At 32.6% G+C, this 18,168-nt stretch overlaps 1 protein-coding gene across 1 annotated transcript in view; it reads left to right on the top strand.

Annotated features, from left to right (window-relative positions):
- The window catches only part of LOC113520720 (glutamate receptor 1-like), a 264,276-nt gene that overhangs the window by 197,301 nt on the left and 48,807 nt on the right, over positions 1-18,168 (top strand). Inside the window, exon 4 of the mRNA XM_052896584.1 lies at positions 3,813-3,942. Coding sequence (XP_052752544.1) covers positions 3,813-3,942 — 130 coding nt within the window. The remainder of the gene's footprint in view (positions 1-3,812; positions 3,943-18,168) is intronic.

The raw sequence follows: 18,168 nt of genomic DNA on the forward strand, positions 1-18,168 counted from the left end.
TTATTATTATGCCGCGAAATATTTCTTTTATATTCTTATAATGAAGTCGTAATAGGATAATACGATAAGCTATATTTAAAAAAAAGGGGTCAATTGTTGGATTATAAAGACTTATACATATATGGATAATATATGGCACAGTGGGATGATTCTTTGGTACAGACTTTGTGAGATTATATTTATTGAAATTTTACTGCATAGAAACTATTCAAATAGCTCTTTACAATACGCTCTTGCAACTCTATAAATCTCAATATCATTTTATCCTATTATATGAGACTTTGAAAAGATGTTCAGTTGTTCACATGTTTGAACATTTGTTACTCAATGACGTTTAAATGGCTGAACGGAATTGAATAAATTTGGAAGGCTACAGGATACAATCGAAATAATTTATATCTTTTTGAGGAGTATTCTACCAGTTAAGCTGAATATTTTCCCCAAAGAAATATAGACCGGAAAACGACAAGAAATTTTGTTCGGCCCATACTGACATGGGGTGACCAGCTGTCAAGTAAGTATGAGAAACTCTATTTTTGTTTTTTATCATTTTTTTCTCATAATTCTTAATAAAAAATGTTCACCCTCACTGCTAAAATACTCATAATTTTGATTTCACTCTAAATATCCAAAATTTTTTATACATTATATTATTTTTCTCTTTTCACGCAGGCAAAATAGAATACAAATTCAACATATATTAATTCATTAACCAATTTTTTCAAACAGTGTATCCATGTATTGGCAAAATATATATTGTTTTTAAATTGATGAAATGGTAACCCCGCCTGCGCTAACGATATAATGTACACTGGCTGGGCACCACTGAAGGATGTTGAAAAGGCACGTCAGTTTACCCATCGTGATGAATTCTGGAATAGAACATGTAGGTTTCCAGGGGAAAGAACTAGAAGGTCGACCTGACAGGCAATATATGCAACAACACGGCAACAACGGGGCTATTGAGCCCCATTATTAACAATCCCTTTTCCTCCCAAGCGAAATATATTAACACCGTATATGCGTATCCAATTAATGATTGACAATAAATTCAGATCTTCTTTTCCTTCTCCCGGGAAGTTGTGGCGGTAATAGTGGAAGCGATGGTAACCGCGTCCTTGGCAGCCCTAAATGCATCCAGGATCGTGACACGTTGAGAGAGAAGCCATCGAACTCGTACTGAACATGTTAGTTGGGCACACCAAAGTCCATAATTGGAGCTAGTTTGATCTTGCTCAGCAAAATTACATGGGTGTTTGGTTGCTGGGGAGCAGGTGATGGCACTTGCCTTCCTACCATCCCCCCTGGTTTCCAGTACTCGACTCTTACTTTAGCAGTGCCCGTGAAACCATCCTTGTGTGACCAGTCTGCTAAGGGCGGTATATTACTTATCTATTTTGCGCAGGCAAAATAGAAAACAGATATAACCAAATATTTTCAAAAATGTATCCATGTATTAGCAAATTATATTTTTTAAATGGAAGATAATGAAATGGTAACTCCACCTGCATTAACGGTAGCTGGCAGGACAACAGTAAAGGCAGGCCAGTTAGCCCATGTGACCATCGTGATGATTACACATGGAATTCAGCACGATGGTTACCAGGAAAGACTATGTGGTGGTTGGCCTGACAGGGTATATTGCTAGCAATGGGACAGATATACTGCATTACTTACGATCCTTTTTCCTACAAATAGTTGTACTTGCGTGACTTTGTTTGAAGTGTGGGATATGGCAACTACATTACAGAGTAATAAGAAATAAGACCTAAGTCCTCAGGAATACTCGTCATGAGTATTATGAGCGACATGTTATGTATACGCATATACCATGTGTACCAATACCATTGGATACTGTTCATATTTATAGGCAACGATCACAACTTTCCATCAGGTAGGCTATAAACTTGTTTTGCCACTTCAAATTGCATTTAAAAATCTAACACTCGATAGCCCTACAATTTTCCGAACACGTTAGAATCGTTAGAACGTTAGTACAGGACGAACATATCACTGTCATACACATTAATTTAGTTTGTTAGCAATGTTTTACAAGACCGGAGAATGAGTTCAGAATTTTAAAATAACACACATGTAATACATACATTATTGTTATTACATTGAGATTCTTTACTCTTTAGATACTACGTGACTGTATTGAGCCGAAATTGAGAAATTTATATTCCACAAGACGTTTACGGTGTTCTTTACGGACCTCGGAAATAATGCACAACCGATTCATCTCTAAAGCTTTACGAGGGTAATCTTCTGTTATTATTTTTTATATAAAATCGTTTCCTCAGTACGGTATAAACGATGAATATCCGAAATTGCGATATATTATTTATACTGCGATATAAATGCATAAGGAAAACATACATAGCCGTCCCAGGAGAAGCGATGATCATTTTTAATACATTATTTCCTATATATTGGAAAAAGATTATTGATATAGTGAATTTTTAAAATGTAACGTGGAACTCGATTTATTATTTAATGCTGCGTATAATATGGTTTTCGATACGTACACAAAATGTTTAGATTGTAAACGGCCTGTATTACTAGCGATTCGACCCGGCTTCGTACGAGTAGACAGAAATTTCGAAAATCTTTTCTTATTTTATAGCATTTTATATGGGATTCTTTAGATTGATGTAACTCTTTTATTTATAAACCGATTGAAATGAAACTAACAATAAATGTTAAGTGGAGCAAACCACATTGAAATCGGTTACACCGTTTCTGAGATTAGCGGGCACAAATGTACAGACAGACAAAAATTCCAAAAATCTTTTTTTTTTTTTGGGTTTTATTGAATTCATAAGGTCCCCTATAATAGATTTTCTTATATATCTTCCATATACAGACAGTGACCAGTTACGATTTTATTATAGGAGTATGTCATGTATTGTTTTATTAAAAAGTAATATATACTATTTAATATATATAGTATTTTTCTATCTTATCTTATATTATTAAAGAAGGTTTATTCTTTAAGAGGATACCACCCACGTAGGTGTAACAATACACAGAGATTTATATATTTAATTTCTATCCCCCATATCCACTTTTACTAAATTAATCAATGTAGTTGCTTTTTCTGATATAGGATATATCTATAGTTGAAAATTTATTTGAAATAAGTACTTTTATGTCCACTATTCGAAATGGAGATTCTTAGTTGGACAATACCTTTTGTGTGTATCTTATACAATGTCTTCATCAATTCTGAAACAGTTACTCCTATTTTGGTTCTATATCAATAAACAAGCTTACATTTTTAGTATTCCTATTTAAGTAAATAAAAGATTAAAAAAATTATTATAAACGAAGGAACTAATGTTCAGAATTGAAATATTGAAGTAAATTCTTTAAAGAAACATTATATTTGTGATCTATAATTATACATCAAAACAACCCAAAAAACAGTATAATCGATTATTTTATACCACAAAACAATTAAGTAATTATTTTATATAGCAACTTTGTTACACCCAATAAATAGGTTTCTTGTATTTGATGAAAATGGAATGGTGTACCCGTAACTGTATACAATGACGGGGCACCAGTGCAGGATAATACGAATAGAATATTTATCCGGCTTGCCTTTGGTCAGATCGCCTATCTTGTCGAATTCACAAAAAAATAACCACGATTTTTTCTAATTAGCTCTTCTAATTCTAATTATTAACAACAGGAACTAACATCCCAATTATTAATGATCCCTTCCCCGTGGGTCTTGTATTATTACCATTGAGGTTTTAGTTTGTAATGAGTTTATATCTAGATATAAATAAATAAATACTTTCCAGGTAATACCACCGTCTTCGGGATTAATCGACTACGCAGTCAGCATGAGGCCTGATTATCATCGAGCTGTTATAGACACAATTACATTTTATGGGTGGAAAAATGTCATTTACATCTACGACTCACATGATGGTAAGTATCTTACTGGTATAATAAAATTGTAATTAGACAATGGTATAATTGGTATCAAGGGTCTCAATAAGAACGATACAAGCTTAATAATAATTAAAAAAAATAATCGTCTTCCTCTCTGTATGTTTGTTCCGGCATCTTGCAAAAACGACTGCACCAAATTGAATGTTATTTTCACAGTTGTATTTCTAGGTTTTTAATATCTGATGTATATTTTATCTTGATATGCTATCTAAAAGTGGTCTATTTTATTGATTTTTCTACTTCTGAAATCCACGCGTACGAAGTAGTGGCCAAAAAGCTGTCGATAAATAATATTTAAGTCGCCTTATAACTACATTAATATGGAGTTATAATAAATTAATAAAGAATTAAAATTATAATAGTCCAAATCTCTTAAAAGATTTAATATCTTAATTAAGCAATTATAAACAAACAAACGACACAAGAATAATGCACAAAATAATGATTGCCTCTGTGAAATGAAAGAAAGTTGTTTAATGGACTGATGATTCGCTCGCTTAGAATAACTTCACCTTATTATATAAATATAATAATAAGAGTCACTCAGACATGTGCTTTCGGGTTGTTCAGCTCTTGCCAACACTGAGTACTTGCACAGACACAACCAGGTAGCCAAAATACTCCATCAAGAGCTAGCTCTGAAGTACGGCCTCGCGAATGAGAGGTTGCCGTACTATAAGTACGAGCCCCAGCCGGTCCTCGAAAGCGACAGCGTAAGGCTCTACTGGGACCGATCCATCATCACGGACAGGACCGTTCTTGCGAACAAACCTGATATCGTGGTGATGGATCGGGCACTCTCGAGGGTGTTTTTGGTGGATGTCACCATACCGCATGACGAGAACCTCGTGAAAGCCGAAACCGAGAAGAAGAGAAAATATCTCGACCTGGCTCACGAGGTGACCGAAATGTGGGGGTGACATCTACCGAAATCATCCCAATCGTTATGTCGGTGAACGGTCTTATCCCAACCAGTCTGGAACAACATCTCAGACGGTTGGGATTCCGAGGCGGCTCACTCCCGGGAAAGATGCAGAAAGCGGTGCTCTTAGATTCTGCCCGCATTGTACGCCGGTTTCTCTCCCTGGGGCCCTGAACCCCGGCCGACTGTGCTTCTGCCGGGGGTTAGTTGCCATCTCCTCTCCTTAAGAGGGGAGATGAGAATTTTAGTGAAATTAAAAAAAAAAAAAATAATAATAATAATTTTTATTTCAGACTTTTTGGTCCATTAAATATTTATTAGTAACAATATTCTTAAAAACTAATGTTAGTAAATTTACATACACAATACACATACACACACATACACACATACAATATATTAAGTAGTATACAGATAATCACCGCTGCACAATTCCATTGGAAATTGCGCAGCAGTGATTAACGTACACACAGTCCAGCCTGCTTGCTATCATACTCAGGATGCTGTTGGTGCTGGCACGTACTCTGCGCACCAGGGATGCACACCTTTTTCGCATCGTGGCATAAAAACAATCTACACGATGCTCAGCGAACATCCCTGACGCGCTGCAGAATCGCGGCAGCCCCATCAACACCCTGAACGCGTTATTATATTGGATACGGAGGTCGCTGTAGGATTTTTGAGTATATACAGCCCACAGGTTGCATGCATAGAAAGATGTGCAATGTGATCTAAATAACGTAATTTTAACTTGTCTAGAGCACCGCGCAAACCTGCGTGCTATCATATTCGCCCTCACCGCCAGCGCCCTCCGCTCCCGTTCAATGTCATCATCATCTTTGAGATCCGAGGCCAATTGATGTCCTAAATATTTAAATTTATACACCCTCTTCAACGCTATACCCTTCAGTTTAATATCTGGAAAGCCTATTGAGTTTTTGCCTCTGCTCTCAAAGACCATGACCACACTTTTCACAGCATTGTATATCAGTCCGTGGCATGCAGCATATGACTCGCAAATAGCCACGAGTTTTTTAAGCCCACATATCGACGCGCTGAGCAGCACCATGTCATCAGCATAACTTATATTATTAACATTAATGCCGTCTATGTGACAGCCAATAATAAATATATAATAGACAGAGATGTTATTAAACAAAACTATAATATTACCATAAAAATAGTAAGTACATAGTTTTTTTATGATATTACCCAGTGAAAATGAATTTTATGCCGTCGACGTGAGCGCATTTTGCTATGTTAATGTTATACCATACTTGTATATTAGCATGGCAAATTTTCTAAGAACAATTTTAACGTAAGCACGCGAGCTACCGATGTTCACCAGACGTGTATTTAGGTCGGTAGATGTCGCAATTTCATTTACTTTGCGTGCAAATTTTTGTCATAATTATGTAAGATCAAAAGAGCGTACTTGTACTCCGGCTAAATTTCGATTCGGTGTTTTAACATGAAATCTATAGCGAAAATATTTCGAAGAATATAATAAACATTTACTCGTATTTAGATACGTAGTAATGCATTGATTGCAAGGTGTTGTAGATATATTATAAAAATTTTAAATAAATATATCAATAAAACTTTTATTTGGAAAAATTTGAAAGCAGTATCACATACTATCGATTGATTTGCTATAAATAAACAGCATTTATAATATCATACATAGTAATTAGTAAAAATATGGTAAGCATATAAAAAATATTATGTTATGGAATTTTTCAAAGATCGAAAAAAAAATATAAAATATGTTCAATATCGAAACATTCAAACGAATAAAGTAAAATTCGCTCATGATTCAAGGAATCGGTAGGAAATATCAAACCCACCAAAAAGCTAATTGGATTTTTTATAGTATTTCCATGAAATTCACTGATTTATTTCCTTTTTTTTTTTAATAGATACAAGTGGCTTCAGGCTGTTTTGTATAATGATGTATGAGTCAACCTGTATTCAGCACTGGTCTATGAATGGTGAAAAATTAATTAATCATTCCCTAGTATGAATTAATAATAACTATGTAATAAGATGACTATTTGTTTATTTAATTTATTATTGTCATTCTAAGTTACATAGAAAAAAAAAGTAGAAACCATTTTTTTATAAACAATTAACTGAACCTCGGACTTAATATACTGAAAGTCAAAAGCACGAAGATTTTCGTTTTCGCCGCTCGAGCTCACTTATATACCACGAATCATCAATCAAGCGATGAACTTTTTCTTCAACCTTTCCTTATAAGAACAAACGTAGGTACACGTAAGCTTGGCTAGAACATAAATATTTTGTTAAGCGTTACCCATTACGATAAATTCATTGTCTTACACCAAAAGTAACTGCACAGTTTTTCTGTACACACTCTCATACTTTGGGTATTCAGTAGTTTTCTTAGAGATATTTAGTATTTAGATATTTTACATTGTAAAAAACAGAATACATACATTGTAATAAATTAAATATTTTGAGTTAGTAAATTGATACAATAATTTACTAACTCAAATTGCTCCATTTGTAAATAAACAATTCAATATATAAATCGTAATTCAATAAATAGTTTCTAATTATTAGATGCAGAAAAACAAATACGAGTATTATATGCAAATAAATCGTGTCTAAACTTAATACAATTGTTTTTTTTTCTATTTTTTTTTTTTTGCAGAAGAATAATAACTTTCTATTATTAATCTGTTGTTATGTATGCAATACTATAGTTAATATTCTTTACTGCACTAAAACATATAGTAATAATAACACTTAAAAACAATGTAACCAAAGGTGAACTTATCTCTAAAAGAAATCTCTTCCAGTCAAACTAACACAGTAGAATCAGTAGTGCAAAACAAAAATCTAAACAACAATAATAAATATTTACAGAATATACGAGTACATTCAATGACTATTTACCAGAGTGAAACTTTACAAAAGTGGTTTACTTGGACACCTCTGTCCCATTCATGTTTCTAGCGTAAAGCAGTTGTGTTTGAATGGTTGTGTTTTGATTTGAAGAGTCGAATATGGCAGTGAATTTACAGGGTACAGAGGAATAACACCTGAGTCCTTAGGAATGGTAACGCATAGGGAGTATCATGGGCGAAACAGTATATTCTGTTATGTTCATGGTACTGCTCATGTCTGTAGGCGACGGTTACCACTTTCCATCTTTGCCATTCTAAGTTTCATAAAAAAAATAGAAAACAATATTATTATATTTAATAAAATAATATTAATCAGCACTAAAATTCACTTATTATTAAAATCGATTTATAATCAGTCAAAAAATCTGTAATGTATTTTAAATAAAAAAAAAAATTCTTTTCTGCTTTCCCAATAAACAAATATAATGTGGTTCCTATAGAACAAACGCCAAAATATTCGCTCTTTAGTTTGTGGTTTCAGTGTTTATCGAAATAAATGGACCAAATGAATTTATTGGCTCAATAAAGACTAATTAATTTGCTTTTATTAGTTAAATGTTGTCTATTAAAGAACAAAAATTAGTAAACTATTTTAATAATTAATTATATATACACGTTTTTTTTTATAAGTGAAAATGGCATGATAACCCCGCCTGCGCTACGGTATACACTGGCGAGGTACCAGTAAGAGGTGATTAGATGGGGATGACAAGGCAGGTCATTTAGCCCGTTGTGATGAATTCAATTATAAATTAATCACGATAGTTTTCAGGGAGGACCGCGTGGAGGTCGACCTGATACGGTATATTGATAGCAATGAGGACTAACCTGCCCATTATTAACACTCCCTTTCCTCCTATAAACACGTTTATGCTACCACGTGCTTTAAGAATAAAATATCGTTAGCGATATTGACAATCTTTATCGATTTATTAATACACTTGCAAGGGGGGAAGGGATTGTTAGTAATGGAAACTGAGAATCCAATTGCTAGCAATATAGCCAGGTCGACCTCCTCGCGGTTCCCCCTGGAAACTATCATGGTTAATTCCTGATGAATTCATCATGATGGGCTAACTGGCCTGTTTTCATTCTCATCTATCACCCTTCACTGGTGCTCCGCCAGCGTATCCCGTTAGCGCAGGCGGGGTTATCATACCATTTTCACCCATCAAAAAAAAAATACACTTGCGAGTCGGGCTAGTTTCTTACAAGTAGACTGAATTTTCAAAAATAATACATAGCCTATGTTACTTGCTGATATATTATCAGCTTTCTATATTTTTTTTATTATATCTGCCATTAACGGTCCACTGCTGAACAAGGGCCTCCTCCATAGGGCGATTTTTCCCGTAGTTGTCACGCTTGACAACCGAGTTGGCATCCGCAGAAAGGCTTTAATGATGTTTTAAGAGTGATATTGCTGCCCATGCATCTGCCATTAAACTCCATTAGTCGCCTCTTACGACACCCACGGGAAAGGATGGGGTGACCCATTCCATAACGGCAGCTTTCTATATATGAAAGATTTTTTTAAATTGATTAAGTAACTATTTGTCTATTCATTACAAACAAACAATCTATCTATCCTATTTATAATATTAATATACATTATAATTAGTGTGCTATCATCATCATCTTCCTACCCTTATTCCAATCATTTGGGGTCGGCATAATATGATTTTATCCATATTACAAAAAGATTTGGTTTTTAGTTTTACGACCGGCCGCCTGCCTGACGTGACCCTCTTTGGGAATTAGTGTGCTATATATAATGAAATTATTATTTTTGTAGTAAATATAACTAGGCACATAATAAATAAATTATAGGTACGTTACACAGATTTTGTATTTACACTTTTATTACTATTCCCGACTTTGAAAAGTATAAAAACGGGTATGCTAACGTGACGCCTTTATTTTCACGGAGGGATGAAGGCGAATTTTTCAAACCGCCTCCGTTCAGAATGTTAATTCATAGACTGTCTTCGATATTTTTAACTCCCTTCCCCCGTAATAAGTACAGCATTTACAATAATGAGTTTATTTTGTATTCATGACACACCGAGCTGATTGAACCGTGGACTAATGAGATAGGTACAGGGGTAGAGGGTTTATATACTGTGTCGGGGGTCTTGTTCATTCGATCTTTTATGTTACGGTGCAACGTGATTCTGGTTTATTTTTTGTGGTTGTTTCTTTACTTTGTATTCTTATTGAATACGTTATTATATTTTGTTAGCTATTTTCCGCGATTTGGAGTTTTATTTTTTTATTGAATTACATCTTAATTTTTTCGTATTTGTGTGAATAATAAAGAAGGAAAAGAGTATATATAATGGTATATATACACACACACGTACACAATATTTCGTATATATATATATATATATATATATATATATATATATATATATATATATATATATATAATCATGAACTCAATGCTCTATAATATCTCAGTGAATCTAATAAGACTAATAACATAAATAATACTATCGTATTATCATTATCATTTATATCTCTTGAGTTATAAAATTATATTCACTCACGTGTAATCCATTACTACTTTAATTTTATTTCTAAGAGAATAAATAAAAAGTATCATATCGAGGCCGACTCCCAGCGGTGGGACGATAATGGTTTATTAAGAATAAGGACAAGTATATAGTCATCCAATAATAAAGCAATCAGTGAACATATTGTAACTTTATCCCTCAATACAAATCTTCAATCCCAATACAAATGTCAATATTTCTTTCATAAGTTACAACATATCTGTATCCAATCGCTACCTTGTCAATAGATTTGAATAGACGTAAATAAGGACTTTTTGAACATCACTATATATTAATATGGACATCAGAGATTTCTTCCTTTGGAAATATATAATCTGATTATGTTTATATATAGTATGCATACTTGGCATGCCTTTTTAATTTTATGAAAATAACAGTGTATACAAGAAATAAATAACTGTAATAAAGAGTTTTTTTTTTTTATAGAAATAGATTTTGTGTTATTGTCTAATATTGCTTTTTCATTGTATTATTTTAAATTGGTCACTTTAAAAAAAAAAGACACCCGCATATTTTTTTATGACATTTAGAATGACAAGCTGACGGCGCACTTAATGGAAAATGGTAACCGTCACTTGTAATTTAAATTAATTCAGAACATAATTTAAATATATTTGGCTGACTCTGATCATGACAAAAAAGCGGAACCCTTGTAGAATCACTCTGTCTGTCATTAGCTCCAAAACTAGTGGACCGATTGAATTAAATTTGGTACACATATATAAGTCGGTAACCCAAAAAGAGACATGTAATGTAAATAAATGATTTTTAAACATCGCTAAATTAAAAAATAAATAAAAAGTTTTACAAACTATATCGTGTGCAACATATAGACTTTTTTTAAGTCATCGCAAACAAATTTTGATCAGATTTTAAAACAATTTATGGCTATGCCTCATATGTAATCAATATGAATATACGGAACCCTCTCATGTAAGTTTAAGTGACTTTACCGGTTTTTTAATTTAAGCATTATTATTATCATAAAAAGAAACGTACTAAATTTATTTACTAAATATACCAAGTATAAAAAATCTGATTACATGTTACAAATGAAAAAAAATGTGTGATGTCAAGAGGCACGGAGGAGACATCAATTTAATATTCAAGCACAAGTACTTGTTCGATCACTCCCTACACAACAACTACCGGCAAACACAGTTCCCCAAATAAAACTGTAATAACACGCAAGTTTGCAAGCTATCTGTAAGAAAATAAAGACGATATAAAAAGTAAGTACGGATGTCGTGCTAGCTGGCGATCCGGATGTGATGCAGATGTTGAGCCGAGGTAAATAAAAGAAGCGAACATTAAAATCATAAAAGAATGTGGCGTACAAAAAAATGTCTAGAATAAAGAAGATTATGTTCATAAGGAGCGTAGAGATATCAGGAAAACGGAAATAAAGTGGAGATCGGGTTTGGGGGCGGAACACAGATCGTCCTTATACCCAAATAACACCCTCCTCACACTATCTGTCACATCAAAGTCGATCTATGGCAGGCACTAATTTGAATACGAACTCTTGTTATTGAAGTTGAAATTAAAATGTCTTGTTAAATACGTGTACTATTCTGCTTAACTATTTAATACTACCATTTCCCCGTGACTTCGAACACGTTACCGGCATAACATCACGGATGTTAAATGATTGAGATAAATAGTAACCTTTCTCCGTCCTAATCACGTATATACCATATCTCGATTAATTGAGCCTTTCAGACGCCAAAAAGTACTATTTATATATTAGCAAGGATTCACGCTAGCCTATTAACGACTTAATGCTCCGACTGCTTAGTAAGTCGTCTTTAACGTAAAAGTACATAAAAAATTATTACCTTATAATAAATATTTTATAGTCATAAAATAAGCACTGTAATAATTCAGTATCCATTGATTTGTTCAATTGATTTTTAAACAATTTGCATTCATACAAACATTCTAAAGTGCACTGCTTCTGTTAAGAATTTATAATACATTGTTACATAATCAATGTGTGCTTTAATGACAAACTATGTAATAAATGTAAATCAATCACAATACCTACATAAAAGTTTCCCTATATTTGCAATATAATTTATTTTTTCATAGTAGGTGTGAAATATTACATATGGTAATGATTGCTATTATTAAACAAACATATTGTCAATATTCATCATGCCATTCAAGAACATCTAATATGATATTGCGACTTTTTTTCACAATACTTAGAATGCCAAACCTGATAAAAGACAGTAACCGTCGCCTATAGACATGAACATTCTGCACCGTAGACATCTCAGAACACATTGTTATACCCACGGTTTCCCTCGTGTGTATTTATTCAATCGACCCCTACACAAAAGAGGCAACAAAGTCTCAAAAACTATTTTGTTTGTTACTATGTATTATTTACTTTACTATCTTGAATATAGTACCTAACGATTTCAAATTTGATTCGATTCTATTAAGCTCAAAGTACTGTCATTGACAAAGGAGAGATTGTCAATATATTACAATCCTCTCAAAACATCTGAAATTTAATTGCTACCATTGTATGTAGAATGCAACAATGTCTAGGAACAAATCTAGTTATATTAGTTCATATACTACTATGTTACATTAAAGATTATCGCTCATGCAAATGATGTACTTACCTTCAAGCTGTACCAAACCTTGTCGATAGAATACCGGATTGCATCTAACCACGAGCATTTTGTATTTTCCGGAATACATTTATGACTGAAGCAGGTATCTTTACCTTTACTCGATATTTTAAAATGAATGATAAATGTACGTAGGATTAAAATTTTTGAAAGGTTTAGTTAATAAAAATTAAATGAAAGCATATTTGTATCGTTAAATAAAAATATAAAATTATTGACTGTAAAAATCGTAACAATACGTTCATTATTAAAGAATAAAAACTAAAATATATTTTAAGCAAGATTGAAACTTTTTTTTTTCATAAATTTGTTAACTTTTTTTTTCAAGGAATTCCTTTGAATGTCGGAAAAAAGTGTAATTTAAACCTTGGCATTATTACTAAGAAATCATTTCGAAATCAAATAATTCGTTTGGAACACTGCAAGAGCAACGCCCAAAGCTCTCGATCCCCTAACGATATAATTTTTTTCCGCCGCTTACACAATCGTGTTCAGATTTAACGAGCAGTTCACACAGGTACAACAAAGAAACAAGATTGTTGTCTTTCAAACGGGCTGTTATGTGAAGTAATAGCTTCCATTCCACCTGCGAGGTACCTCAGTTTGACAAACTTTTTTAGTTTTTCACAAAGTGTGATTGAGTCAAGCCGGCACATGAAAGACGTCTTGGGCCGAACGTAAAAAAGTCAAGTTTTTATACTGAAGCCCTTTCGATTAGTGAAGGCTCCGACTTTATCCATAGCTGACTCATTATTTCGTATATTTCGATAAAACGTTCGGAATTCTTAAATAATTAAATAATCTAGAAAGTCGTGATGTTAAACCATCTTTTTGCTTTAATATTCACTGACGACGGTTCTGCGAGATCATCGTTTACTGACGTCGTCATTATCGGCATCGATTACTGAACCCCTGTTGAATATCAATCGTTAGCAGTTTTAAATTTCTCTCCATTCATGAAGTCGACTTCGTTGGCATTCCTCTTTATGTAATCCGCATTATCAACTATTTTTTTTTTTTCTATTAAACATGAATCTCTGTTTAGACATTATTCGCGATGTAATCTCATTTGAGCAGGCCACGTTTGTTATCGCGTTTGTCCCTTTAATCTTGAAATACGATCGATGACGACCTCTCAAGATTTCCCGTTTTCGGTGCCAGCTATGTAATTAATTCAGCTGTATTTGGGTGCACGCAACGGAACACCACTTTAATTGCTCGCTTTGTTCTGAAATATTATAATTAGACTAAATCACATTCAATGATTTGCTGTATTCAAATGCAAATCTGTGCTAGGCAGGGAAGCAACAAAGCTACTTGAGAAGGCAATAGCATCGTCTCCGCAGCTCGATGGTTCCTCGCCTATTTATCGCATGCTCTTTGCATTTCTCTCAACAGTAATGGTCTACTACGTACCTATTTTTATTTCGCGGCGGAAACTGCTTTCCCGGTATTTCTTATAGCCTGAAATAGCAGAGTTAATAGGCCACTGTTTTTATCAGCCTCTGCTGAGATTGTTTGAATATTAAAAAAATGTTTGTACTCGTAGATTGCTTAATATTTGTGTTGCAGTTTATATATATATATATATATTATAAACTTTTATTAATTAATATTGAATGAAATAAAGAATAAGAAAAAATAATGACGTAATTTCTGAAGTGCTTTTTTTTTAACTTACGCGTAGTTTTGTAAATCATACTAAAAAGCTATGGTTTTAAGTTTATTTATTAAAACATTGCAATAGAATAGAATAGTATTGAGAAATGTGGATTAATTTTCAAATAATAACAAAACTGGAGCACCAAATTTGTGACGCAATAAGGTGGTACGGTTCTACCACCCTTAACGATTCCGCGAATATGTCGAAACATGAAAATGTACTTTTGATATTTTGTTCCGATGTAGCTACAATTATTCTGAATCTGACATCGATCACAGTGAAACATGCATTATAATCGTGTTTATTTTATTTCCAACATTTCATTTTAACTTTAAACAGACATTTAAATCTACCATAAGGGACCGGCAGTTTAATGAAAAAAAAATATTATTATAATTATATATTTAGTAATAAAATACATATTTATTTACTTATTACCCTTCTACTTAATGTTTCAATCTACTTTGAAAAGAAGAAAGTTCTCATTTCTGTTGCATATTTTATGTTTGTTACCTCATAACTCCGTCAGTTCTAAACATTTGGAAATTTTTTTTTTTTCTTTAAAGGATGTACTAACAGATTGTTGATTGATTGATAGAAATTTTATCAAAATCGGTTTAGTTCTTTAGTTTTAGACTAAAATAACTGGTTTTGTCACATTTGAAGGGGTTCTCACTGTGATATAATAATAATAAATCAACATATCAGCTTCTAATTATCCACTGCTGAACATAAACCGAGGAGGTTATTGGTGATATTTTAAGAGATATACTGCTAATAATGGTAAATAATAATGACCATAGCAGTTATTTATGCCATAAAATATGTAACTTGTACATAGACGATTAAATTATAAGTATATATATAAAAATATATATTATTGTATCTTTAATTATACTATAATTTAAGGCTCTTCAAGTAATGTTTATTATATAAAATAAGTGAAATCTTATTAGAAAAGATATACATATTCCTCTTTTAATTTCATTTTTTAAGATATAAAATAAATACTTCAAGCTGATACTTAGCTATAAGTCGCGAGAGATCTTGTAAAGGTAATCCGTATGGTAAATAATTGGTGTCACCAAATTAATGAAACGGAGCATGATATTATTCAATTTCTATATATGCCGAATACATGTTTGTAGATGTATTTGGTATGATGTAGATGTTCATAGATATAATAATAATTATCATTATTAGAACAAAGAATATTATTATCAGTATTATAATTATACAATTATCTTGAGCTATAACTACATAATGCTATATAGAATTAAGGAGTTATATAACTATTCCTTACAGTGAATGCCCAAGACGAGTACAAATTACTGTATCCATATACCATGTTAGTTATGTATAATCAGAAGAATTAATCTAGTTGTAAATATGTACACAGTTTTTTGTTATAAGTAGTGTATCAACAGCATTAACAGACGAAACTCACAGTTATATTTATTTATTCACAGACTCTATCAATCTACAGTACAAAGATAATAATTATATGATATTAAATATGTAGTACAAATGTTTTAATCTTATTGTGAAATCTGTCTTCCTTTATAATCGATTTTTTATTTGTTATAATCTATACTAATATTATAATGAGGAAAGATTTGATTTTTAGTTCGTTTGTTTGTAATAGATTATCTCGAAAATTACTCAATGCTTTTAAAAATTCTTTCACCTGTAATAAGCTATATTATCAATGAGTAAAATCAGTTTCATATTAATGTTGAAAATTCTATTAACTCTTATAAAATCAGATCGAATCATCAGTATTATATAAAAATTGTACAACGTATAAGTAAATAAAATCTTATAATAATATAATGCATCGCATTTTACGAGTAATATCAATATAAACATTTACTCTAATAGCAAAATGTTGTGGCATCATCACGTTGTTATAAATTACATAAAGTGAATTCAAGCGAGTTAAGGATTTTATGACAGCAATAGATTATGTGAGCGTCGCGGCCTGTTATTGAATCTCCCTAATCGTCTAACTCGATACAGGCAACAATGGAGAGATCCCAGAGTATTGTCGCTACAGAATAGGAAGGATTTACCGAAACTCTGAATAAAACAACCTAGCATCTCGACTCAGCCGAGTAAATGCCTTTGTAATCACATTGCAACCGTTTGTGGGCCAAATACGAAAGAAACTTTGCAGAAGTTCGCTTATAACTATAAACAGACTGGGTTTCTTCCTATTCCGTGTGAATCACGCATAGAAAGTGGAATTTGAGCAATTTTTTAGTAAAGAAATTAATGATTCCCCAAAGACTGTTCTTCTAGGCTTCCTATATTATTGGCATAGGTGTGTCTATTTTATCCCCATATACCAGTTTGTACTGGTTAACCCTAGAAAGATAATCATATTTGGTATGGCGGTAAAGATAATCATACGTCTCAGAGACGTACGCCTAGTTATTAACTAATATTTTAATATATATGCATTTATTAATTGTTTATAGGGTCTTGCATAATAGTTTAAGTATTGTACTAAGTAATAAAACATATATTAAGTTATTATATTCATTAATTAAAAGAAAAAACAATAAACATAAAACTCTCTTAACAGTACACAAAATATAATTCAACTTTTTTAATATGAAGTTTCTATGTGGCTATCAGTCTTCAATTACAAATATAATGGCACTTTTTGAGGGTATACATGCTAAACAGTCTTTAATATAACAGAAACAATCATCTCTTATAATTTAAGTACATTTATAACACACATCTTTTTTGTGATTACTACAAACAGGCTTTTGGCAAAGAACACATTTCATTTTGGACATTCTTTTTATCTTTGAAGGACAGTGCAAACAATTTCTTTTCTTTTTTGCTGCAGGTTCTTCCTCTCTTTTCGGGTTATTATCTACTCTATTTTCTGGTAGCAGTTCTTTAATATTGTGGCGCAAGTACCTTTTCAAGGTCGGAACTTCCAATCTTTTCCCATCCAAGCTGAAGTTAGCTCAGTGCTCAATTTCTTCATGAAGTCTTTCCTGTTCAATAGCTTTTCATTCTTGATGAGTACATTATGACAATATATGATATATAAGTTAACAAACGATATGTTTAGCATGCTATAAAATATCGTCATTGGCCATCTATTAGGCGTCCCCTAGCTGATCGAATAATATTTATTGCTAACGTCCTTCCGTAGGGGGGAAGGGATTGTTAGTAATGGAAACTAAAGGCTCTATAGCTGGTAATATACCCAAGCAGGTCGACCTCCACGTGGTTCCCCCTGGAAACCATCGTGCAGAATTCCAAGTGTATTCATCACGATGGGCTAACTGACCTGCCTTTTTTTTCATACTCATCTATCATCTCTCACTGGTACCCCGCCAGCGTATACCGTTAGCGCATGCGGGGTTACCATTCCATTATTATCCATTTAAAAAATGTCCTTCCGTGACTTTTACCTTTGACAGTGGACCAACAATAC

Source organism: Galleria mellonella, unplaced genomic scaffold (genome assembly GCF_026898425.1).
Source record: "Galleria mellonella isolate WM207_F2 unplaced genomic scaffold, CSIRO_AGI_GalMel_v1 utg33, whole genome shotgun sequence".
Taxonomy (NCBI): Eukaryota; Metazoa; Arthropoda; class Insecta; order Lepidoptera; family Pyralidae; genus Galleria; species Galleria mellonella.